Here is a 25,923-nt window from a genome sequence, read left to right on the forward strand (position 1 = left end):
GCAGGGAAGGAAATTTCCCTCGTGGCCTCCAGTGTGGGGTGGGGGGTCGGAAAGAGGAGCATATCGGATTCGGAGTTGGCGGCCTACGCGCCGGGGTCTCATGCCAAGAATCGAGACGGAATTAAGCCACATCCCGTCTAAGAAAAGCGTACGGGACCGAGGGCGATTTATACTCGGGCCCGCTCTTTAGGTCTAATCCAACAAAATTAGAATTTTTTCTCGTGGGAAAGGAAATTTCGGTGCCGGCGCGACAAGTGTGCCGGGAATTGAAGAATATCCGAAAAAGAGGAGGTTCGATTTTGTGCCCTCGGAAATCTGTGTGCTCCCCGGTGTGGAGGAAATGTGAAGGTTTAAGCTCGGTAAAAAATGAGTGGTAAATGGGAGAGAAACAAGAGCACAATGCCACCGGTAGTTTAAAACTATTGAAATTGGTCGGATTAGAATATAATGGCGGGCTTCGGCCCATAACGCCTCGGAAAGTCTGTACTCGGCTGATATATTTAGAACTGGGTCTCAGCCTACACGGCCTCTCCAGAGCCGCAGAGCGATTCTTTCACTCCAGATGACAACTATCATCACCCTCCTCAATGAAACGGCCAGAAACGGTGGGGAATCGGGAGCCACACTTTGACGTAACAGTCTTTTGGGCTACGTGACAGTTGAATGTTGTTTGAAAACGGTTTCCGGCGCCGGAAAATATTATATCCTTACAAAATCCAATTTAAAAAAAGAACACGAGGTTACTATATATTTCGGTCCGAGTCCTTTACCCGAGTCCGAGACAAGCTTTCACTAACGCAATCGTGGACGGTAACTCATTCCTTGGACTAATATGAAGACAAGTGTTTTCCCAGTACCTAATTTTGATCATGATATACTGGATCTAAATATGACTCGCGTTTGAGGGCTGAAAATTCTTAAGCTTTCAACAGGAGATTTAACGAGTAATGACTATATTGAGCTAGTAGTGCCAGCTGTGGAAGAAAACATGTATTTGATTGTCCTTTTACTAAGTTTACTATGAAGAACTGACATAAATATGACTACTCCAGAAAGTGTCACTGCTATTCCTGTTTACATAATACAGTAATGATGTAATTCCGACTCGTACTGCGAGGATAACTAATATTAACGATACCTACAAAACAATCGAATACCGCCTTCCACTAAAATAAACCAATAACCTGCTTATAATTAATCCGTTACAAACCACAATTCATTATTAACAGCTGATTAATTTAATAACATTTTCTCAAATTCGAACGTTAATTACGGCCGAAACTGCTTTTTACATATTTAATGAGATATTCCGATTACTATTAAAATCACACACTAGAGACGTCTACTTTTTTAAACCCAAAACAGGATAAGTTTATCATGTTACGTGCCAATAATGCCAATTATTTAACAAGCAAGCCTAGAGCGCGACTGATCTGGTACTTTCCCGGCGAATAATGTTTTCCAAGATTATTCGGGTCTCCCACCGGGTCCATGCCCTGAAGACGATGGACGACTCGGCCATCGAAACGTCGGCAAACCTACGAACGTGGACCCGGTGGGAGACCCGAATAATCTTGGAAAACTAGAGCGCGACTCTCGCTACCACGACGTGAAGGTAGGTCAGAGAAATATTCTGGGGTCTGGACATCGTTACCGCATCCTCCAAGGTGATTTTGGAGAGGGCCGATGACAGCAGTGTTTGTCAGGTCAAGTGACTGCGTCGAGAGGTTGGATGGGAAAACAAACAAAAAGAAAGTCGATCAAATCCTGCGAAGAAATACAAGGGCCGTTGAGTGGAGTTCACAGATTTATGGAAAACTAAGTGTTAACGCTTCTCACTTAGCCTATGGTCAGCATTATTATTAGGAGAATATTTTTTTTTCTGGCATTGGTAAAACTAACAACTGGCAGCGCTAGGCTAGGCACGATCGATAGGTTATTTTTTTACTTTACTTTCCTGAGAGTAGTATTTGAGAAAAACTAATACACAGCGGTAAGGATGGGCACCATGAAATAAAATACCCTAACTAAGCATACGCCATTCCAAAAATAAAAATTTTGTATAACCGCAGTCAGTGGACAAATACTATGCTTTTAACCACTACAATTAATTGTCTCGAGGATTTTACTTTCATATTTCAGAGCAATCACAAACATTTTTAGCGAGGAGATAATACTGCAATCAATTGTATGAAGAAAGTTAAATTACGTGAACTAATCAATTAGAGTACGTTTAAACTTAACGAAGACCCTCGTATTTATTGAGAAAACTTCTTTTGGGCTACTAAACCTTAATGAGCACCATCTTTAAAGTATGCAACCATCTGACGTTTAAATGTGGCATTTCATTTTTCTACTTCTTCTCTATAACTTGATTTTCTTTTCTACTACCTCTCTCTATTACTCGATAAGATCACTAAATAAAAATGCGGCATACAAGTCATAAAAAACAAAGAGCTTTACTTTTACAACCCTGCGATTATAAAGCTCATCAAACAATTCCATTTATTTTTTACGAGATCCATTTACATTATGCCGTGAAATATTTTGACTCGCTCTTTACATGGTAAGACCACATCATCATCACGCTTCTATTCATGGAATGTCGTATTCATTTTTCGGAGATACTTAGCATGTTTTAGTTTTTGACAGTTTAGTAATCATAAAGTACTGCGATAATTTATGACATTTCAACGCATGATTATTTAAGCACATAGTTTACATATTACCTACTACACGAAAACCTACCTACAGAAACGAAAAAATCAGAAAAAATAAAATACCAGAGGCTTAGGCAGGGAGGGGATGTTAAAGGGGATCGCCCCAGTTCATCCAAAAATACTTGCCACCGTGTGTAACGTACCCTCCATCTTTGCACGCGAAAGGAAAAAAAAATCACTTGATTGTAACCCACGCGGAAGGAAAACCCATACTGCAAGTACTTAATGTCATAGTGGTGGCATGTAGAAGAGGGGAATTATCGGTCGAGGTAAGAGAGATTCCGGTCATATTCCGGGGTGCGTTTATGAGGAGGACCGGGAAAATTACTTAAGAAATACTGAGCATATTAGCCCGCTTGTATGAAAATAAACATAAAATAGAACTGGTCATCATAAGCAGAAACAAGAAATTAATACGTCCAACGACTCGAAATGTTTACGGCAATGACTAACTAAACCATCATGATGACCATTTTTCTCTTTTTAAAATGAATATATGCCAATTTAAAAGGGCCTAAGGAGAATATCTCACATTCGCAGAGGATCTTTCGTACAGGATCTCGTTAATATTAATCAACTAAGGATTAGATATGGAGAATTAACAAGTTGAAGAGTACACGTGACGACCGTAGTTAGGGGGACAGGCAAATTTCCCCAAGGATTAACAACGGCGATAATATTTCCGCGTGCAAATTTCAACGTTTCTAAAAATGATATTCATATCCTTCTACACTCGAGCAGACACCCTACAACGACAAATCAAAAATAACCATTACAAAACATTGAAGTAAGGGATTGCATTAATTGCCATTCGTAATGATAGAATTGCCAGTTATCACAGAAAGGCAGCTTGATTTGCTAGGCTAAATGGACGAATGAACTTTTTATGTGCCACCAAACACGAATTAAATTAAATGTTTAATTACATTTATAAATTTTATCTCTCCAATAAGCTGGGAACATTGTGAGAAGCCTGACTGTAATTGGACGATCAAATTTGTACCCAAACGTGATTAATTTATAAGTTATATACATTGACAAAAATGAATGTTATTTACCCTCACAAAATATCATTCGTCGTTCTATTTAATTCAAAAGAAAGATACCTAACAATATAATAAAATTGCTAAATTTAAGGTCATCTATGAATTATAATGAGGTACACATTTAACAGCTGTCATTAGTGAAATATTAAATTTGTCTACCACAGATAATTATATTACGGATTATTCTTGAGGGAAATTAATAAAATACTTGGGGAAAGAAAAACCCCGAGTACCTCCTAAGGGGTTGTATAGATTAGTTATGATTGCGAGGAAGGAATATACTAGTATATTCCTAGTATATACTAGTATACGAATGATTACTCCTGTATACCAGCGTTACCTAATAAAATCGCACTTAACCACCCGAAAATATGAAAAAAGCGGGGAAACTGGGGATGATGGACAGTTCCTGTAAACACTTCTAGGGGAATTATTAATGGCATGGACAACTTTCACTACCAATGAAACGGAGACGGAGGCAATACGAGGCTATCCGCCGACCTACGACAATGTCCACATTCCGTACGTAATTTTTCATTTTTCTGAACTCTCGACTCGACAAAGAAGGAAGTCTAATAAACATGTCAACTGTCAAAATGAGAGGACCGCAAAGATATGTGCAAATATTCATGGGCAAAAAACTTCGATACTTTTATTAATCTGAGACATGTTTTGGCAGTCCTTCCCAAATCTATTGCCAACACATTATTGACGGGTAATTTATTGGAATGTTTCCCAAAAGCTTTATATGTACTTCATGCACAATTGGATGGAATGCTAGAGGATAAAATCATGTCTCTCGTCAAAGAATCTAATTGCATGAGTGAGATTAGCTCAAAAGACACACCCAACCAAAGAAAGTACGGCTTGTATCAGCTCTGCTGCCTATCGACGATTTAACAGGGACTACGAAACGTTTTGGCTCTCATGGATAGAAGGAATAAAATGAGCACTTCCCGGGATAACTTGACGGATCAAATTAATCAAGTCATTATGAAGTATTACGTATCTTTCAGACAAGATGAATTGAAAATTAAACGCTTTTTGCTATTCATCTTTTTATAATCTAAACTTCGGGTTATTCCGAAAGTGGAACTTAGTATGATAACATTTGTTCACAAAGAAACAAGCTGAAACAAGATATTTCATTTGATCTTTGATTAGATGTGATGCCCGGACTCTAGTTTGCTATTATCAAAATGGAACGAGGAGTCAACTTGGGATAATCTAATCCATTTGGACACACTGCTATGTAACACTCAATAAGTACGACCTTATTCCATTGATGAAATAATCCTTGTGGTAAGATATCTTTTAAATAACGAACCTAACGCCAGCACTTGCACGAGACATTTATAACTTTAGATCTGTTACACTCGAGCCATCGGAGGAATAGGCTCGCCAGTCGGGCGAGGGAGGGTTCGGCCTTCGGCTCAAAGGCGAGTCCGAAATTAAAAGAGAAAGGCGCGATCGAAGAATGAAGGCCGCTGGGTTATCGCGTAAATTTTACTTCCTTGCAATTTATAAAGAGAAAAAAATACTCGGATTCGTTTCACACATGCCACGAATATGTACAACGAATATTGCGATGGAATAGGGCGAGAAAGATATTAAAATGAGCGATATTTTCCACTAGTTCATTAAAAATTAATAGTGCAGCCCACTTCCCTGCCTCAAGTAAAATTCAACGAATAAACTTTCAGTTTAAAATAAAATTACAATGAATAAACTAATTACACATATCTTACCATAAATATACATTAGAGTCGACCTAATAAGCTTTCCAGGAGAGACTGCCACGCTGCCAAATACAAAGATCAATTTTCACCTTTACATATTGTAAAATTGCCAAGGAATTTAATTAATCTGAAATTCAAACAGAAATGCGACGGCCTAGAGGACGAATGATGCCCTCGGCAAGCCTAACCAAGCGACCCAGTCACCGAAATTCGATGTTCAGCGGAGGCATGCAGCTAGTTTTCCTTCCCCCACCCAATCTTTTAAAAATAGTAGCAGCATTCCAACCCTATTCCTCTTCCCTCAATTTCACTTTCAGAATGCTTTATGAAGCGTGCTATTGCTCCCACTCATCTGAACGCTGTGAATATAAGCAACAGGCGGTAAAAGTACGTCATTAATCATCCGCTACAACAAGCAATGAACCTTTATGTACCAAATACCGTCGATTGTAAATAACGACTATTAACTCATTCATTTTCATTCCTTCAATTTATTTTACTCTCATGAGTTTTCTGTCTCTTTATTTCAATACTAGTGAGTAATGACTATCCGCATTACTAAGTATGTAAATACAATGTTAATGAATGTCAATATTAGTATATTAAATTAACAAGCGACTCAGTCGATTTATTCAATTGGAATAATTTCCCAGGAAATAATGCAATAAACAATCACAATATAGCAAAAAAAGCTGGAATATGATGAGGATAAAATATGCTACGGCAAATTATAATACAATAAGAGGATATTTAATCCATCAGGGTTCGAACAGACATGATCCTACTTCTATCGTGGATTTAATGCATGTACTATATATCCCTCTCCCAATTGTGTCGCCTTGAAATAACTTACACAATAGAAAATCACTCAAAACATTCACTACTAAAATATGAATTTTGATGTAAACATTAAGTATCCGCACGGAAAGTTATTGGCGTACCAATTACGAATAACGCCTAATTCCAAGTTTTTTTATTCGACTAAAACTCTTCGGCAACACCACACCTGTAGTAGTGAACCGCCTTTGAAATGCAACAGAATATGATATGGCCTGACATCAAGGGTTTCCATTTAAGAACCAAATGTATAAAAATCAAGGAATGATATGCCAAAATTTACGCCACTTTTTGACAGCATAGGGTCGGAGGAAACTGCAAAAGAAACCACGAGCGATTGAAGTAAACAAATCAGTTACACTGACTAACACCAAAGCCTCAATTATTCGAAAGAAAATAAAAAATCGAAAGCAGTGTTTTCTGCTACTCCCATGTACTTATGAGAAGGGAATTCCCAGAAGACTGGGCGAGATTAATTTCAATCCGAAATGCGTTAAAGAGAACAGCAACAGAATGAGGAAGGAAAAAGGGTACCAAAGACCTTAACTTCCCAAGGGGAAAATAAAAAAAAATCGAAAAAGTTTAAAACATACAAATGGCTTCTTAGGCGAAGAGGAGTTCGGATTAGGAAGAGGACAGGAACACACGAAGGATGAGAGGAAATAAGAACACTGACAAATGAGTACTGAAAACAGTTGGTGTCTCTTTATTTGCTTCAACGATTTCGCGATTTAGTTGACGAGGGTAGAGGAAACATTTTACTGTGGTATTGCAGAGCATAAGAATCGTAAGGGATTGGAGTCTTATTCGAAATCTTTACATTAATCACAGTGCACAAGAGGGGAAGGAAAATCAAGATGGGCAACCCAAGATTGGGACGTTCCATATAACTCAATTCTTTATAAACCTAGACGCCAAGGAAAAGGAAAAAGAGACATGGAAAAGGCTGTTTAAATTTGCAAGGAGTTGATTCAGTTAGATTTGTAAATAACAAATTTTGGTTAGCTTATTAAACAAAGAATGAGTCATTTTGAGCCCATTAAAAGTCATTAATTAAGATATATAAAGAGAGGATTAAGCGATGAAGGAATTACTTGAAAATGAAGTGATACTTTAAGAAAGTATGCAAGGTAAATTGAAGTAGTAGTTTTATGGGAGGTAACCGACAGCTGAGGTCATTTGCACCATTAGGGATGGACAGGAAAGGATCATAGAGTGAACCCGACGCCGGTAACAGCCCTCTCAACGAAAGGCGCCCGCAGCTTAACGTCCCATCCGACGGACGGCGTACTCACTCAAGTGCTCTCCACAAAGCACCTCAAATAGGGATCGGGACACCAGTGAAAAATATCAGCCGCCGCATGGGATTCGAATACGGCTTACTAAACTAATGAGTTCACGTGTTATAGTAGGATTTTGGACGCAACAGAGCGGAAAGTCACGGAGGACATTTTATTTGGCGTAAAAAAATGCAATAGAGATAAGCGAATACTGAACGGGACAGGAAAAAGAAAAGTCTAACAAAGACACCGCTATGAGACGTTGCATGGTCCTGAATCGCAGTCTCTGGTGGACTTGTTTGATGTGGGTGGGGTAAATGATTTAGAAAATGAACTTGAATAAAGAGGAAGACAAACGATAGGGGATAAGTGTCTAGGGGAAGTTTTCCCAATGAGGGGAAGTTCATGGACGATGCTCGAAGGCGACTTACGGCAGTATTGGCAGCAGAAAATTAATGAGCATTTTGGAGAGCCTGAAGAGGGAGTGAAAGCATGAATAACTGAAGGAAATACTGCATGATGTTAACAAATTTTAACACTGAAGGAGGCTCTTCGTAAGTCAATGCCTACGCGACATAGTTTTCAGGGACCGTCCGACCTTCAAAAATAATAGTAGCAATGGTAAAAACTTTCCTTTCAGATATTTTTTTCAAGCGCCTTCTCGCATTTTGAGATGCTGCTAAATTACGGCCGTCAGCAAATATCTTCTGTTTACCGCAATATTCCAGAGACAAATACTAGTATTTAGAATTAACGAAGAAAGTGAACAAATCCACCGAACAGACATCACGTTTCATTATCTTGAGCTTTACCACCACACCACTCTAACTATGCGAACAATTGACGGCTGAATTTTTATTTTTAGCCTTAGACCTTGGTCATAATCCAACACAGCCCCTATAAAACTAACAGATGCCCTCAAAAATAAAGAACGAAGATATTGAACGAAAGCGAACATTTCTCCCATTTTACGAATTATCGAACTTCTATACCTTTCCTTTGGTTGTAATATAAGTCATTACTTTAATGGTAACAACCAATCCCTGTTACCAAAAGAACGAGGGCACTTTATTTCACGTCGAAAACATAGACTGCACATTTAGGACTATAGTATAACATAATATTACGCCCGTGGAACAATTTCCTAGTTCGTTACGCAAAACGGTAACCATAAAAATTGCCGACGCAAAGGGATATATATAAACGGGTCACCTTATGCAACACTTGGCAAATCTGACCGCGATTGGGCCAAGAAAGAGGAAAATCTCGGCTTAAATTACACATCTCGAGGAGATATCCTCGTTTTGACAACTATGCCGCCTCATTATCGTGGCTAAGAATCAGTCTCAGGCAGCACAATGGCTCGTCGGTCGACTGGATAGATGGACAATGCCATTAGACCCACGCAAAGTCCGAGCGCTCGCATTTCGACGACGAATGACCAGTGTCCCTCAACAGACTGGGAGGTCACTACGAAGCGGGAGCAACTCACATTCACGAAATCCCACCAGGGGTTGCGGAAACCGCCGACATTATCCATCCCACTGAAGCCGCACGCATATTAAACACACACCGTTTTCTAAAACCTAATTGCTCCCGTTTTCTTGAAAGTCTTATGATCAAAATTAGGAGCTAAATATGACGGTAAGGTTAGTAACGGATAAAATATCCCAGCAGAATACATATTAATAAACAGGGAACTGAGTCCCATTTAAGTCCTTAAATTGATACTAAAATACAATAAATTCCAGTGTATGGCTAAGAAATTCACCGTTCCCGGTCGTCAGGAAATTACACAATTTTAAAACCCGAGTGTGTAAAATTCGCTAAATAAAAGTTGAATATCCAAAAGGCTAACTTCCCAATTCATAGCGGACCCCGCGAAATTATTACAATTATTCGTAAGTCTAATGAATAATATCTTCTTAGTTCCTTAGTCACTCGTTAAAATGTGGGTAAATGTTGCTGAGAAGCAGGGGCGCGTTTATGGCTGTTATAAAAGGGAGAACCTAACAAGAAATAGGCACTACGGATTTCAGCGGGATTAAAAACTAAGAGGTGATGGGGCCTATTCAAAAAGATATGGAATTGGCCACTGATGATGAGCAAGGCCTTTTCATCCAATGAAGTCATCGACGCAAGCTCCAATGAATCACAGTAAGAATAGGAGAATATGTTCCAATTTACGTAGCCTTGGTACATTCAGCTAAGCTCCGTCAATAAAAAAGCATATCGAAACAGCAAGAACGTAGGACTACAAGTTGGCGACACTCCCAATTATGTAAGGAACTCACTCGGGTAGTCCAAAATGGCTAAAGCTAAATGAACATTAGAATAAGAGTCACGGACGCAGAATAAGACAATAGCATGTGCCCCACCCCCCCGTGAATTCACAGCGCACTGCATCAATCTTAAGTAACCTTAAGTTGAAATAAAATGACCTCTGGAATCAAATTGATGCAATGATCCCTCTGGATTCAGTAATAATGGTCGGACATGGAAACCGCAAGTTGACGAATTAAGTTCTCATTAGATGATTCCTTTAATAATAAAAGTTGAAAAGGTGTGTGCGTAATTCACGGACTGCCCTATTGTGCCATTAGGCCAAAAACCCTTAAATAGCTCGTTTGAGAAGGCCCTAAGGAAAAAAAACAGCCTTGAGTTCGGACCCGGCTGCGAGGAGAGTCAGCCAACGTGCAATAAGAAATAGACGTGGAGAGTGATACAGCATCGCGGATCATTAGGGAGTGGGAGTGGGAGGACTAAAAGGCAAGTTTTCAAACAAATCGAACTTTTCGACGCGTGCGGTTGGTGTAGTCTACGGAGACTATTTGCAAGGGGATTTTGGTCCTCTTCCAGGCGAACGGAATGCCGATAGCGGTGGAGATAGGTTGATGTTTCTTCTTCATGAAAAAGTCAAAGGCTTCACTTGCTAAAGCGGGGAAGGTTTGGGAATTTTACCTACAAATCATCTCAGACTCGGGTAATTACGTAATGATCCAGATTCAATCAATTATACATCCATATATTCATTTAAGTGATCATTTCTCGGATTCGAACGCTCGGTGGATAGATTGAACAAAGTCGCCGAGTTGTTGCCACTAAGCCTCTTATCTATTGAAAATGCAAACAATATTAAGGCAATTAGATAAAACGTTTATCAAAGTTATTTTGACAAGGCATAAGCAATTGAGTATTATTTCATTGGCCTTCATATTAAGTCGGAAGATTGTCAACTAATTCCTTAAAATCAACTAAACGCTATACTCTCCAGATTCTGCAATTATTAGTTATGCTCGCTTGATGAAAAAACAGTGCGCGCTGGAACACTGCTATGAATCAATAGAAATACGTACATTCCAAGATCACGTTTTAAACGGCTGAAGATATGCAAATGTGCTAGAATTAAAGAATTCAAAAGAATAATAAAACAATTATTAGAATAATACAGCCCGCATCAAATAAATACCAAACATTATGGAGTCCAGATTGCTTCTCCCTTAAAGCGAGTAGTCTTTTCTGTTACAGAACGGTAGGTCACCACCAAATAAATTTTGTTGACACAGCGGTTTCTATGGAATTGATCTCGCATTGAAATTTAAACACAGCAGATAGAAAAAGTCTCATCTAAATATAAAATCTTCAACGCTATTCATAGAACAGAGGGAACCACGTTTCGCAAAAAACTGCCTTCTCTGTCTTACCCTACGATCTATTTTTCACTGCTGAACTACAGTGTATTTGTGAAACGGAAACTCAAACTAGGAAACCCAAATTTTCAGTCATATATTTACTGTTGCTCTGTTGGACGCTGACGGCACATGTCTGTCAGAATCACTAGTCTAAAACACTCAGCACGAATCGCATTTGTTCGAGCGACTACTGTTGCGTTGTACATGCCCCCGCATTCGATTTATGGGTGGTCGGAGTCCGTGATCACACCGCGCCAGGTCATATATCTGACAACAGAAGGTCCAAACAGTAACCCATATTTCATTGAAGTCCCTCAATCACGTCAAGCACCGCATCACGTTCGAATGAGGACATGGCTTTCTTTTTCTGCGCGGTCTAGATGAACGATTGCCGTAGAAAAGTCTACTTTGGTTTCAGAACACAAATTTGGGATCATAAACAGTTCATTTGAACAAAATAGCTTTTGAACGAGTAAAGGAACATTCTTCAGGAAGGAATCTATGGAGCGTTGCAGATGAAGTTTATTCTTTGAGCTTTCATTAGATGTAAATTTCTTCACAGAGGCCAACTGGAACAGCCAGGAAACTACGAAGATAACAATTTTTAAAAAGCAGAAAAAACCCAAATAGCAAATTCTTTATCATGTGCGAGCCACATAAAGGGCTATTTTTCTTCATCTGACTATCATTGGGAGTTCTGAATCGGAAAATGGTGTCTCTGATACCTGATCGTCTCGTACAATTAGAGAATTCAGTGAAAACTACCAGTAAATCATATCATTGGTTGTAGTAATCAGTTAAGAAGCTGTATTTTAACTTATAAGTATCTAAGTATGGTATTATTGCCATAACAACAAAACTTCATGAGAGAATTAATGGGGAAAAGAGTTAGCCGACTTCATCCGTCGCCCTATAGGACTTCCAACAGCTTTACAATTGATATATATCTGGTCGTTTTCCTTTTAAATTACTGCATTCATAAACAGTGGGATAGGGGAAGCATATATTTGTACACTTCCCTTGCACATCAACGATTACTAACTAAAAATAAGTACGATATTTCTAGAAATGCATCTTACATTAGCATCGTCGACACATTACTATGGATACTTTGGCGGTGCGAAAATCAACCCTACAAGCGCTTGAGACTTCCTTCTAATTGTAAATCAAAAACTGGAATAATCTTAGCCACAGTTTTTTCTTCATGCGGTGACAGGTAAACCTTTACCAACTTCGGCCGCGTCACTTGAGCGACCGAATGAACCCCGCCTACTTTGTATACGTTTCCCCCACTTCCACCCAAAGCATGACCGCAACGATTAATCTTTCAAGGCATAAAGTACACAAATCGATCAAAATACACAAGGTTCCCAAGATCGATGCGCACAGAGAGACTGCTTGCCCCGAACGTGAAAACGAGCTTACTCCCACAGCATCGGTTGCATCGTATATATGCATGAAGAAGTAGCTAAAAATGTATGAGATAGTAGAGAGCGCAAAAACCCGAGCATAAGGCGGATCGAATATGGACCAGTGTAGTTTTCTGCCGTTATACTGAATTAAACCTGAACGAAGATAGAGTCAAACGTAATTTACAAAATTTACAACGTTACACTCCGTGAAAAAAGTGAAACTTGAATCAAATTTTGGGGATTACAGCTGAGAGAAATATTAATGATCGAATAATTATATTCTTCCAAAATCTACGAGATGTAGTTTTCAAATTTAAAACGTAACTTATAACTGAATCACCCAACTTTCCGTAGACTAAAACGAGCTGAATTACCACCGATTGCCGAGCAAAACTTTCAACGTTGGCCTAAGATCAATTTCACATACAGTAGACTCACTTTTACCCGGCCACTGCGGGCCCATACCCCTGGACGGATAAACGAATGGCCGGTTAATCAGCATACGCATTCAAAATGCCATTACAGGATCATACAAAAATTAGAAATACTTAACGTTTCATAATCTCTATTATTATTATTATTATGATATGAAAACAAATTGATTGTCTATTATTTACTGAAAAGTATCAAATCCTTGGGCTTCCTTACTTTTCATATGAAACGTTATGTTATTTGTTCACCCCCTGGGGATTCCCATGGCCGGTAAAAGCGGAACCAGATAAGAGGGAATGTAAACGAAAATATCGTAATGTGGTCCTCATAGAATTCAAAACAACTTTACCGGATGATTACATAAAAATACTTAGTAATAGTTTTTAAGTGATGCGAACGACAGCAGAGGTCATTTGCGCCAGAGATAAGTTGGTAATTCAGTAGGGGTGGAAGGAGGATGAAGAGAAACCAGGCGCCGGTATTAGCCTACTCTTAACGAAAGACGCCAAGGGGTCCAAAGTTTAACGTCCCCCGATCGACGGCATACTCACTCAAAGTGCTCTCCACACAGCACCAAAAGTAAGGATCGGGCCACCACTGGGATTCGAACCCGGATCCTCGGAGTGTAAAGATAATATCTAGCCACCGCACCATCCCGACTCCCAAAGATACTTAAAATAGGTTTGAAAAATATCAAAACCTCTAATTTTCCATTAGAATTTTTTCAGGCTACTTATTTGAATCCATTACACTCCAACCGATTAGTTCTACATCATAATATCTTGCAGATACGTGGTTATTAATGAGATACATTGCCATTTTGATTGGAGGGGGCGGGCATTAGAAGTGATTTTTAAGGAAACGACGCAAAAGCACGTGCCTACTATGCATTCCTCGGAACCAAACCTTTCCCCGACGACGAGCATTCGTGACCTCGCTCTACCTCGCCGATGCTCCAGATGACTAGCACAGCATCCGCGTCGCCCAGACAACGCTTTCCGCCGAGCGCTCGGCCTCCCTTAATCCCGATCGTCTTCTCTTTGGCATGGCCGCCCTCCGCGCGCCAATAAAAGAATAAGAAGCGCCCTGCCGCATATGCGGGCATTGTGCCAAAATTCATTCGGCCTCCCGAAGTTTAAATCGAAAGAAGGGAGGAGAAAAAGAGAGTCGAAAAAAATTTACGCGAGCGCTGACACCTAAAAGTCCTGCACGCGCGCATCTCTACATGATGCCTCAAGCCAAATGGACGAGGGGTTGGGGAGAGGGCAGCACACATTGGGGAAAAATGTGGGGAGACAAAAGAAAAACGATTTCCATCCTGACCTTTAAACACGACACCTTGGCGATTTTCCTCGATCACCCGAAACTTTGGGTGCTGCACAATGCGAGGTGCCCAAACTCCCCGCTACAAGGGAGGGTGCGGAGATTAAAGGAGGTCTTTGGGGGCACCGGGGCGGGAGAGTCTCTCGTAGGGGGTGGGGGCGCCTGTGTCGGGCGGCCTATATTTAAAAGAACGGCGGCGGCGGCCGCTTCCTCGCCGCCGAGCGCACCTGACTCCTGCCCGCGGACCCAGAAATAGGAGGGTGGGGAAGAGGGGCGGGAGGGAGGGAGAGAGGACGCTGCTGCTTGCAAATCAACCGGGGAGAACCAGGGACGGACGGCATGTGCCATTGTGACCGGGCCATTGATTCACAGGCCGCTTGTCATCAGGTCATTGAAGCGTTCGAACCCAATTCTCACGGTTTCCGATGCCACCGTCTGTGCACGCGTTAAGGTCCGACGCATCGAGCCGAGAAACCATGGACGCTAACGTGGTTTTTCAACGCACGTCAAATATCGTTACTGTTATTTAAACTACAGATTTCGAATACTTTATCACCTTTCTTCAAATTTAGAAACTCGAAATCCCACATGACCTCTAGCTCTGACCTCTAACTGTTCTAGGGAGGAAAATCGCATTTTGATTGTATGAAATAACGACAGCGCACCAAAGAGAATCGACAGACAGCGCACCAAAGAGAATCGACAACCGCATACCATATTCTCCAAACTAACTGAGAAAGTTAGGGGATTAATAATAAAGGTTCAGGCCAATTGTACTCCTAAATACAAGCATTTGAACTGTACTAAAATTTGATTCCTAAATTTTTTTAAGTAACCGAGGGATAGACCATGGTCTTTGTACGTCATTTTGTGCAGGATATGAATGAAGATTTTCGATAGTCAAGAAAATTCACGCCTCGTAGCGAAAGACGATCCGATCCAATGATCGAATTTTCAGGTGTGGTTTGAATCTCAATATTTCTCACGAGATGTTAGGGTGCTGAGAGAAGAAATATCATTACTACTACTAAGTGAAAATATATTATAATGCACAACTGAAATTACAAATAAACGTTAATTACCACAGTAATTCCCGCTTAATTAAACTGAAACTCGTATTACAAGCAATCAGACGCGAAATATTGCCCAAAAAATTGTTTCAAAATACGAATTAACCACTGACAAAATAATTTATAGTTCCATCATATTTTTCTAGGGAATGATAATTGAGGTGGTTTCCCGTTGCCTTCCTCAATAGTGTTTTTAACGTGACACCATCACTTACTGGCCGCCCCACTGGGGTCAGACGCCATTGCAGCCGCCTCACTGAGGAACAGACGCTGCGTGGACTACCTTTCGTCTGGCTCCTAACCTTCGACCTATCTGGCATGGGTGACCCTACCAGGAGCAATAATTATTACTCCCGCCAGCACAGCTCTAGGGGTCATCGGAACGCACAAGCCCTTCCACCACGTCAAGGTTGTAGTCCGGGGAGGGAATTTATAGTTATGTACCCATTATTTGATTTTAAATATTTCAAAATAGTGATCTCATTTTATAATCCCACTGAAGTGAATGCAGATTAAGAATATAAGTTACCACTCCAATTAAAACTTGCACCAACTCGGGGCCTTTTGTACAGAGCGATTGCTAAATATTACGATTCATAATTTATAGAATATATCAAGCTTTCTATGGTATTTTTCTTAATTTTCTTCGATTCTCATCAGTTATTCACACACTAATTATGATTTTTCATTAATAATTTAAAGAACTTCCTCCAAATATGCCGATATCTGATTTAAAGTATTGCGCACACCTACAGTACAACCGATAAAGGTTTTCTTCACGATAAGTTAATTTTTAATCACTGTTAATCTACAGAAAAATAGACTGAAAGCAATACAAAACATCACCACACTTGGGATATTAAAATTTTAAAATGCGGAGAATTGACAATGTAACCATTATGTTAAAACACTTCAAGTTAAACATCCAAAAATCATTGAAAAAACATTCATAGTTGGTGGTACGAATTTGCAATTCAAATGTAAATATCACTAAAAACTGAAATCAGTAATTATACGAAGTATTACATAAAGTCCAAGAAAACTCTTTCAATTTGTGTTCAGACCGTGAAATTGATTACCATTACGCCAAAAATCAGACAAATTTAAGCATTCATTCTCATAGCCATCTAACTCTTCGATCGCGGAATAAATATCCCCCAGCTGAGAGAGCAGGAATCCTGTAAGCAGCGACAAGAACCCAAAAATAAATGCAGCCCCGTAATGACGCACTCTTATCTTTGCCATTGCAAATAAATTCAACACAATCACCTGTTACAAAGACTGCCACACGCTGCGGACCTATTTATACAGCACACTACCCCGAAGCGAGTGCAATGTTCTTTCCACGCTATCAAGTCTCAACGAACCCGAGAAAGCAAACGGTCGGTCATATTCTTTCTCTTTGTAGTATATACAATTGCATCATATGTAGGCCATTACATAATAACATTACAACACAACTCAATATTTTGATCCCACAAGTGAAAGACAGTATTCAATGAAGAACCTATACTGTCCATATAATTTTATTCCATCGACATGAGTTCTTTCCTAGACCCGCAACGGCTAAAAACTGGTCGAATCATAATTTCAGCCAAAATGACTTCATCAACTGGTAAACGTTACAATCCACAATAAAACATGTCCAGTCAACTTATATTCCAATGGATTCAGCTTGAACATTTGTTAATTACACAGAGATTAATAAGAGGCAATGATTGAGCAGATAAGACATATCAGTTATAAACAAACACCAATAAAATAATTTAGGACCTACACTGCCACGAACGCCCAACCCTTTTTCTCCGTTCTAAGAGAATAAAGCAGGAATTTATACATTACCATGATTTTTCTTACGAGATTTTCCAAAGAAAATAAAATATCGTACTCCATTACACACCTTAAACGCGCAAACATTATAACACCCAACAACAAACAACCTTGCACCTTCGAAGAGAGGTAACTCTTCCAAAAATTCCATAATATGTTTACCCACAGCCGTAGACACGTACGAAATAAGCACTGCACTCCACCTACCACGTTGTTACGATGGATCCTTCGACTCAAAATCTTGTGACGCATGTTTTCCCAGGCTAATTACCAAACATGAGACGAACGCAGCCACCAAAGAGCGACGCAGCGTGAAGCTGCGGCATTTCATGATGTGAAATAGCTATGAAGAACTAAATTATTCGTCAAGAGAGGAGTGCTCGCGTGCCCTTCGCGGTAGGCCTTGCAAAACGAGGACTTTTTAAACACCGGAGGAGGGGAGCAACCATGAATGAAGAGCCTCCCATCAGGATTATGGATGCAGAGAACACGAATGCATTTAACATTACGACCTCAGCGCGGGGCAAGGGTGTAGAAAACGACGAGGCGGAGACCTGGCCGTGGAACCGTCATTCACCGAGTATTTTAAGCTCCGGCATACGTGGACCAAAAGATTTGTTAATAGGGTAGTCGTGCGGTCTCGTGACACGTCATCTCTTACCGAGAAATATGGCTCCCTCCCTAGACCCACTCGCTGGGCCCTCAGCGAGGTTTTTTTGGCTTAAACGTAAGGACACCACAAATATACTATATGTTACTCCTACAGCACTGTGACCCCTCACTTGCGATCGTATCAGGCGGTCCGTTTTCAAAGAGCAACCGACCAATCACATCCAAAATAAAATTTGATCTATGATAAAAATCAATTTTGCAATCACAAAAAGGGCATCTACTAGCAATAATTCTGCATTTCTCTCCCAGGGTAAATATCTCAAACAAATATTTTTTGTTGTTAATTTGGTGTGTAAAACGATTACTTACCACATGTATTGATTTTCCCCACATTGCCCTCTTGGTGTAATCACTAAATCAGACTACTTAGAATGCTTACATAGGTTATAGACAACTAAAATTATTTCATTACTACTTGTGAACAAAATCTCTCCTTAAGTTCCATCAGCATGTTCCGAACTTGAATTAACTCCCCCTACACTAAAATGATCAAGAATTTCACTAACGTAGATGCGATACGAAGCACAAGGAACAGCGATCTGCCCACTTCGGTGCTAACTTGGATTGCATTCCCAGAGCTCATGAATCTAGTGACAGGAGAGTCGCTCTGCGGTATATTTAGATAACGTTCCATATTAAATGACTTCAGAAACCCACACACACACGCGTTAACGTCTATAAATCCTCTATCGCCTGTCCTAAAATTTCATAACTAACCTTTTCTACGGCCTAGAAATATAACACAAAGCTTCTATCTCTAATCCGCCACCTGGACCACTGTCAGTCTGCCCCTTCCCGAATGAGAAATGCAATCATTGCGGCGTGCCTGTACGGCCGACTGCCGGAACATAAGGGGGAAAACCGGTATGCCACGCATTCCCAGCTGACACATTCGATTGGAATCAAAGTTAGTCTATTTCTGACGCCTCAATTGTTTGCTCCACCGAGGAATTATCGCTTGCGACAGCAAGCCTAGAAGTCATTGAAACTTTATCAACGCGACCGTGGCAATTCATCTCTCATTTGAAGTTCCGCCGTGACCTCCTTGTGGATGTCCAAATACTTCCAGGGGTCTCCGCTCCAAAACATTAAATGTGGGAGCATAGGAAGATTGAAGGCCTCACTTCCCTCGGGAATGAAACGAACCAAGGGGAAATAAAGCAGTATTCAATTATTTCGTTTCTCTCTTGAAAGGGCTTAAAAATCAAAACAACCAAACTATAAATAATAACCATAAGATGACTAGCAACCTCAAAATACGACGACATACCTATAAATACACATTGACGAACTTTAATAATAAAACTATGTTTTCGTGAATTTGAATCAAAATCTTGGTAGCAGTATTTCATTTCTAATTCGTTTATAAAACAAAAAAATAATTACAGAACCAGCAGTTATATCCAACAGAAGACCTAAGAATACACCATTGTGCCTGTTCCATTAATGTAATACGATACGCAGAGAATAAGCGTCAAACACACAGCGGAATGCATTGTTTTCGGTCTGGTTTTCTCGCTATTCTTTTCACGCTATCAGTTAATACCAACCCCATGACCGGAGATGGGTCCGAGCCCGCGATCACCATTTATTATAAAAAAGATAAGTAATTCAAGATAAAAGACTGGAGGAAATATTAACGGCGACATGAGGACTCCGAGCACTGCATTGAAGGGAATGGACAGGTAGGCAAAGTGACCATGGACAGTCAGAAGAACATTAGTCGAACATTTGAAGAACAAACTGTAAGTGACCGCCGGGGAATGAAACGTAAGAAGATGAGGCAGGAAAAATTCAGAGGAAAAGATTCTAGGGAGGACGTCATCGCTGATCTAAGGCGGAGGGAGGCGGGCGGTGGGAGAGGAAGGAGTTGTGTTTCTTGGCCAGCACGCACAGATACGCGAACGGTCCCACATCACAAGACCAGATATATAATAGACTCCTCCTTATAGCGGAGCACTGCCTCCACATGCCTTTGATGCAGAAGTACGGCGGCCGTTTCACGACGAAAGGGAGAAAAAAAGGAGCAAACGTGGGCACTCTCGTCGAAGCGGCCGCTTTGAAATTAGTGTTCTTCCCTCCATCACAGACATGGGGATTAAATGGAAACATACGGCAGTCGCGCAGCTGCACAACCTACGTTCACATATGTCAATGGTTTAAGTACAAAAAAATTTGAAATCATCGATTCCTTGAGCTGAAAGTCGAACCCAAACTTGAAAGCATTGTCAAAAAAATACACCGGTCGCATAATATGTTTTCTGAGAGGCTTTTGTACTGTCGATATTTATTGCCATAATTAAGCAATGTCATATCAACAGGATTAGGTACTTTATAAAATTTATAGGAATACCTCACTGTTTGAATAGGCTTGGGGAGAAGCGACGAATTGGTCTAGATAGGACAAAGATATTCTAAAATGAACCATGATTAAGGAATAGTCAGCATTCGCGACTATTCACTGACAATATTGAAGTAATACTCGAATGATTACATCAAAGACATACCAGGGCAATTTAGAGATCTGAAGTGATGGCAGAAAAATGATACTGCCAGGATACAAATTTATCTGCGTACAAAACGGAACAATTGAATTTTGCACAAATACATTTCACATGTTCAATGCAAATAAGTCTCAACACAATATATTAGTGTTAATAATACGTAAACTAACCAGAACGTGAAGAAAAATCAGCACAGTTTTAATTAGGGCGGCCACTGGACCAATTAATTTAAGATGACGGTTTTCAAGGATTTCTCAACCTCTTTTAGATATATCTGGTCAATTCTTCGCAATATCTTATATATATTTAGTATGAATGGGGTATGCGGTAGTCCAGGGGTGGGGCGTTGGACTAACCAGAGGAATCGTTTCCCGGGCAAGCATTTCTGGGCACCCTCAGCTCCACCCAAGCGGTAAAATTTTTCGGGCATCGGATCTTTCTCAGAAACCATAACCGGCACAGGGAAAGGCACTGGCTCTCTACCCTGATGTGTGAATTTCACACGCTGTCGGCCATAGTACAGGGCGAACTCTACCATAACCTACCAAACCAACTTTCTGGTTGAGTACTATTTTTATGGTTCACAGTATGAATATTCACAATTTGATGATAATATGATGACGACATTATCGTTCAGGTCCCAATTCGAGACCAACTAGAATTTGAAACTATTCTAACACTGTCCGAAATGACTAAATTGGCGTTTATAGTTCTGTTTATTCCATCAATCAGACGTTTTCTACTTACCCGCGATGCAGTTTGAAACATTATGGCCTTAAAGATACGCCTGCAAAGCGGAAAAAATGTAGTCATAAAACACTCGCACGGGCAGCGAAACTCAAGTCTATCTACACACCGACGAGAAAAACTTACAGGGACAGTTATAAACACGCGAATTCCCGTCTTGCAGTGACAATCCGGTATCTGAAAGTAGTTTTAGAATCGAATTGAAGGGGTTTCCGGCAAGGCCATCGCGATGAAATGAAGCAATTTATAATTTTGATTATCGGTATTCGTCATTTCCCACTAAAAACAAACTTCGGAAAATTCAAGTCCGTAGCTTTAACAGTTTCAAGTGTTACACTTTTCTGGTGTGTTAAGCTCGCCTCTGTATCGTTCTAATCCTGACTTTATGTACGCATAAATCTGGAAAGTGGAAGTCACTACAGTGAAATTTGGATTACATTAATTTTAAAACATTTCATTTCTCATCGTCTGGCGTCACTGTGCCCTTCTCTGCCTTACAACAGCGCTTAAAACACGTGCATGACCACGGGTGCCGCGGAAGCGATATGTTCGCGACAAATTTTCTTGACACTACGGACATTTCACCCACCGCAAAAATTGTAAAAATGAATGAAAACCATAACTCCTTGAACTACAGTGATTAGATGCAGTAGCTTGATCTCACACGTAATTCATGGTACCGACCCAAACATTGCCGCGGTAAAAGATTGCGGACTGCAGATTCTAATGGATTCACCAGAGAATAGCAAAACAAAACTTGATTAAATAACTATGGGAAACCTTAAAATGCCATGCAGCCATTATCTTCTACTTTTGGTGGACCATGCCGGAAAAGAAAATGGCTATCACTCTGCCTAAGAAAAGGCTTAGTATATATGTACTTGTACATTACCCTATTTTTGTGATAGAGAAATGGAAGTTTTTTGTACATTTAAGTTTGACCCATGCTGATCATTACAGCAAATCAATCTCATAAATATCAACGAGTTTAAGAGAGTTGAATCATAATGATGAAGAGCAAATTTATAAAAATATAACTTTTCAGTTTCAGTAGCTCAAGAAACACACACTGGATTTCCGGGGGTGGATCAGCCCCAGCCGTCCTTTACAGAATGTCGAGCACACATTGAAGCAGCCTTGAAGAAGTTGGGTCAAGAAGGCGATGAACCAACAGGTGATACCATTGAGACTTTTAAGTGCTAATATACCAGATAATCACATGAGGAAGTGATTAATCAATTATTAAAATCTACATATGTGTATAAAATCCATGAAAACCTAATATTCTAACTCCGATTAGACAACACTCTTGGATGTTTGAAAATCATTTCGGAGAGATAACACATGAAGCTAATTGATAATTCCCAAAAGTTATATTAAAAATGCCAATTCTAGCCCTATTCTTATTTGCTGTTTGTAGAATGTATTGAAAATATCATTTTTTGAAAAAGGCAACATTAAATAATTTGACATAAAAATTCATGATCTCAATATAGATGCTCATCAAGGGTTTCTGGGACTTACTTCAGGGGATACCATTTCACATTATCACTTCAATTGACATTATAATGAATTTTTCAATCAAATATACTCACAAATTTAAAGTTTTAAGCTGTCTCAGGGAAGATTTGTTATAACAGCAATATACAAAAAACTTGAAAAACATTCATAAAGATTCTCAAAACTTTATAGAAGAGTATACTGCCTAGAGGACCAAATGTTACTGGAGATTCCTTCAACATACACATGATGCAAATATAATGCATTTCTTTGCCTGCTTTTAAAATATACTTGAATATGAAAAAATATTATTTTCTCAACTTGTTCAACATAATCCCTGATAAACACTTATCCTGTAACTAAATGATTATTATTTCATCAATATAACAATCTATAATACCACATAATAGTAGGTATGTCCGTAAAGTTACAAAAAATGAAATAGATGTATGATGCAAAGGAAAATGTCTAATTTTCAGCCGGGTCAACTGAAGCAACATCAGCAGAAGGTGGGGGGATAAGCGATGAAGTGGCATCAGGAGAACAGATAACAGCAAGTGAGGAGGTTGCCATGCCACAGGACACAGCATCTGCTGAAGGAACCTCAGCTGAATCTTCTGTAAGTCATATCTGCCTTATTAGTGATCAAAGATTATGACTAAATGCATCCTTTAGGAATGCGAAATATGCATTCCTCAGTATCAGAGCATATGACTGGAAATGGGAAAGAAAAGCTTACATTTTGATTGAAATGCATCCAGCAAATTTGAAATATCCTTCATAATATATCAACACCAATCTTGCAACATATCTTTATGCAATATACTGCAATGCAGTCATTAACAATGTCAAAAGAAACTTTGTGATATTTGATGAGCATACAATTTTCCTAGTTTTATCCAAGAAATGGAAATATCTTTGGAATATATCAAATGCTATTTCTATTAAGTCTTACAGGCCACTGCCTCCAACAAGACATATCCAATAGTTGACACTGTACCATTTACAGATAAAAAAAGCCAAATTTTTTCCACACGTAATTCCAGAGAGTTTTCAGTGGCAGAGACTTTTTCACCCCATTAAATTTATTTCACAAAAACCTAACACTTTACAGGAAGGGGTTAGCCTTGCCGACACAGAATCTGCAGAGCAACCAACCCCTGGAGAGGGCAGCGGGGAATCGACTGAGGCTGCCACTCAACCAACAGAACCCAGCATGGAATCGACAGAACCTGGCATGGAATCGACAGAAGCAGATGCTGACTCGACTGAAGCTTCAAAAGAAGCCACCGAGGATTCTTCATCGGCAGAGGCACCGGCCAGCCTAGAGGAGGCAAGTGCCGAACAGGTGGCAGAAACCTCAGCCGAAGCAATCCAGGGAGACGAAGGCTCAGCCGAAGTACCGACCAGCTCCGAAGATACTGCATCGGGAGAGCAGGGGAGCACTGAAGTGGGGAGTGGGGAGGAGGCCAGCACTGAAGTGGGTGGGGAGGGAGCAGCCAGCGGCGAGATTATGGGAGACCAGGCCATTTCTGGGGAGGCAGGGGACAGTGGGGAAGACACATCTGCCGAGGGAGGAGCAGCCAGCGGAGAGGCTAAGGAGGCTGATGCTGCTTCTGGTGAGGCAACAACAGCAGAAGAAGTCTCTGCTGAGAGTTTGGAAGTGGTTGGTGAGGTGGTACCAGAAGCCAGTGCTGAGGCTAGTGGTGAGGAGGGTGTGGAAAGTGGTGAGGTCGTGAAGGAGGAAGGGGCAACCAGTGAAGAAGTTGGCAGTGCTGAAGGGGGGTCCAGTGTAGAGGAGCAGGGTAGTGCTGAAGTGACCACCAGCACGGAGGAGAAGGGCAGCGAGGAAGAAACAGCCAGTGCAGAAGATGCTGTCAGTGTAGAGGAGAAGGGAGTGAGTGCAGAGGATGAGGGATCGAGCAGAGAAGTAGAAGATAAGATGGGAAGTGCCGAGGAAGCCACCAGTGCACAGGTTTCTGCTGGGGGGGAGGTTGCAGGAAATGGAGAAGAAGAAACATCGGGTGAGGCTGTAGCAGCCTCTGCAGAAGGAACCAGTGGAGAGGCAGTCTCCGAGGAGGAGATCGTGAAAGAGGAAGCAGCTTCAGCGGAGGAATCTGCTGGTAAGACCTAAACACAGCATCCAATGGAATACCGACAGTGCACTAAAGGTGGCATTATAACAGTAACTGCCTTTGATAAACTCCAATTCAATAAGTAATATTTCTTTTAAAGAAAATTCTATTCCAAAATCAAACACACCACTAAGGATTAGGAAATGCATTGTTCTTGTATTCAATATATAAATAAGGCTGTGGTTTTAATTTGATAATATTATTTAACTAAAGACAAAAATATAAAGCAAAGTGTGCAGCGTCAAATATGAACCAAACGTATATCCACTGAAAAAAAGGAAAAATTTAGTTCAAAATGCCACAAAAGCAACTAAATTGTGATTCAAAAAGTGTTCCGAAACGAGACTACTTAAAATTCTCCAGGACTAATGGAAAATTATTAAACATTATTGAAATATTTGTAGAATATAGATATTACTTTTATTTTCACAGAAAGTGAATCTACTGAAGAACCAAAGGAGGAAGAACCACGGCCACCAGAAGAGGAGCTATCAGCGGTAACCTAATGGAAACTTTCGCCAACAATTCATTACAAATCCTTTCTTATTTAAAATAGCTATTCATTACTAAAGTCCAGTACTTAAAGCTTACAAGTATAAAACCATTTCTGGTTCTGGCATTAACTGCACTAAAAGCAAAGATTTCATGTGCTTTGGGTGATTTCTACATTTTTGCCAGGCAGCAACAGATTTACTTCATAGATGTTAAACGTACATAGTCTTATTTTCTTCCAGGATGTTTTTATTCCAACAGAAAGGAGAAACAAAGATCACATTCACCAGGTTCTTAAACTAAATGAAGATACTGCAAGAACTGACTTGGTACTGTCAAAGATACAAGATTCCACTTTGAAAGACCTCAAGCGCGTTTATGATAATGCTATTAAACCACTGGAAATTCTTTATAAGTACCGTGATCTCAGCAATAGGCATTTTGGAGGTAAACAGATCAGGACAATTTGCCTCAAATATGCTGATACATGAA

The 25,923-nt window shown here is 40.1% G+C and overlaps 2 protein-coding genes across 4 annotated transcripts in view; one reads left to right on the forward strand and one right to left on the reverse strand.

Annotated features, from left to right (window-relative positions):
- LOC139697997 (putative protein FAM10A4) overlaps positions 1-25,923 on the reverse strand; it is a 73,763-nt gene that overhangs the window by 31,626 nt on the left and 16,214 nt on the right. The window lies entirely within an intron of this gene.
- The window catches only part of LOC139697996 (serine-rich adhesin for platelets), a 32,268-nt gene that overhangs the window by 656 nt on the left and 5,689 nt on the right, over positions 1-25,923 (forward strand). Inside the window, exons 2-6 of the mRNA XM_071596849.1 lie at positions 22,350-22,478; positions 23,284-23,423; positions 23,919-24,927; positions 25,372-25,436; positions 25,674-25,878. Of these exons, the coding sequence (XP_071452950.1) occupies positions 22,350-22,478; positions 23,284-23,423; positions 23,919-24,927; positions 25,372-25,436; positions 25,674-25,878 (1,548 nt within the window). The remainder of the gene's footprint in view (positions 1-22,349; positions 22,479-23,283; positions 23,424-23,918; positions 24,928-25,371; positions 25,437-25,673; positions 25,879-25,923) is intronic.

This window comes from Hetaerina americana, unplaced genomic scaffold (assembly GCF_022747635.1).
Source record: "Hetaerina americana unplaced genomic scaffold, ioHetAmer1.1.p SCAF_8, whole genome shotgun sequence".
NCBI lineage: Eukaryota > Metazoa > Arthropoda > Insecta > Odonata > Calopterygidae > Hetaerina > Hetaerina americana.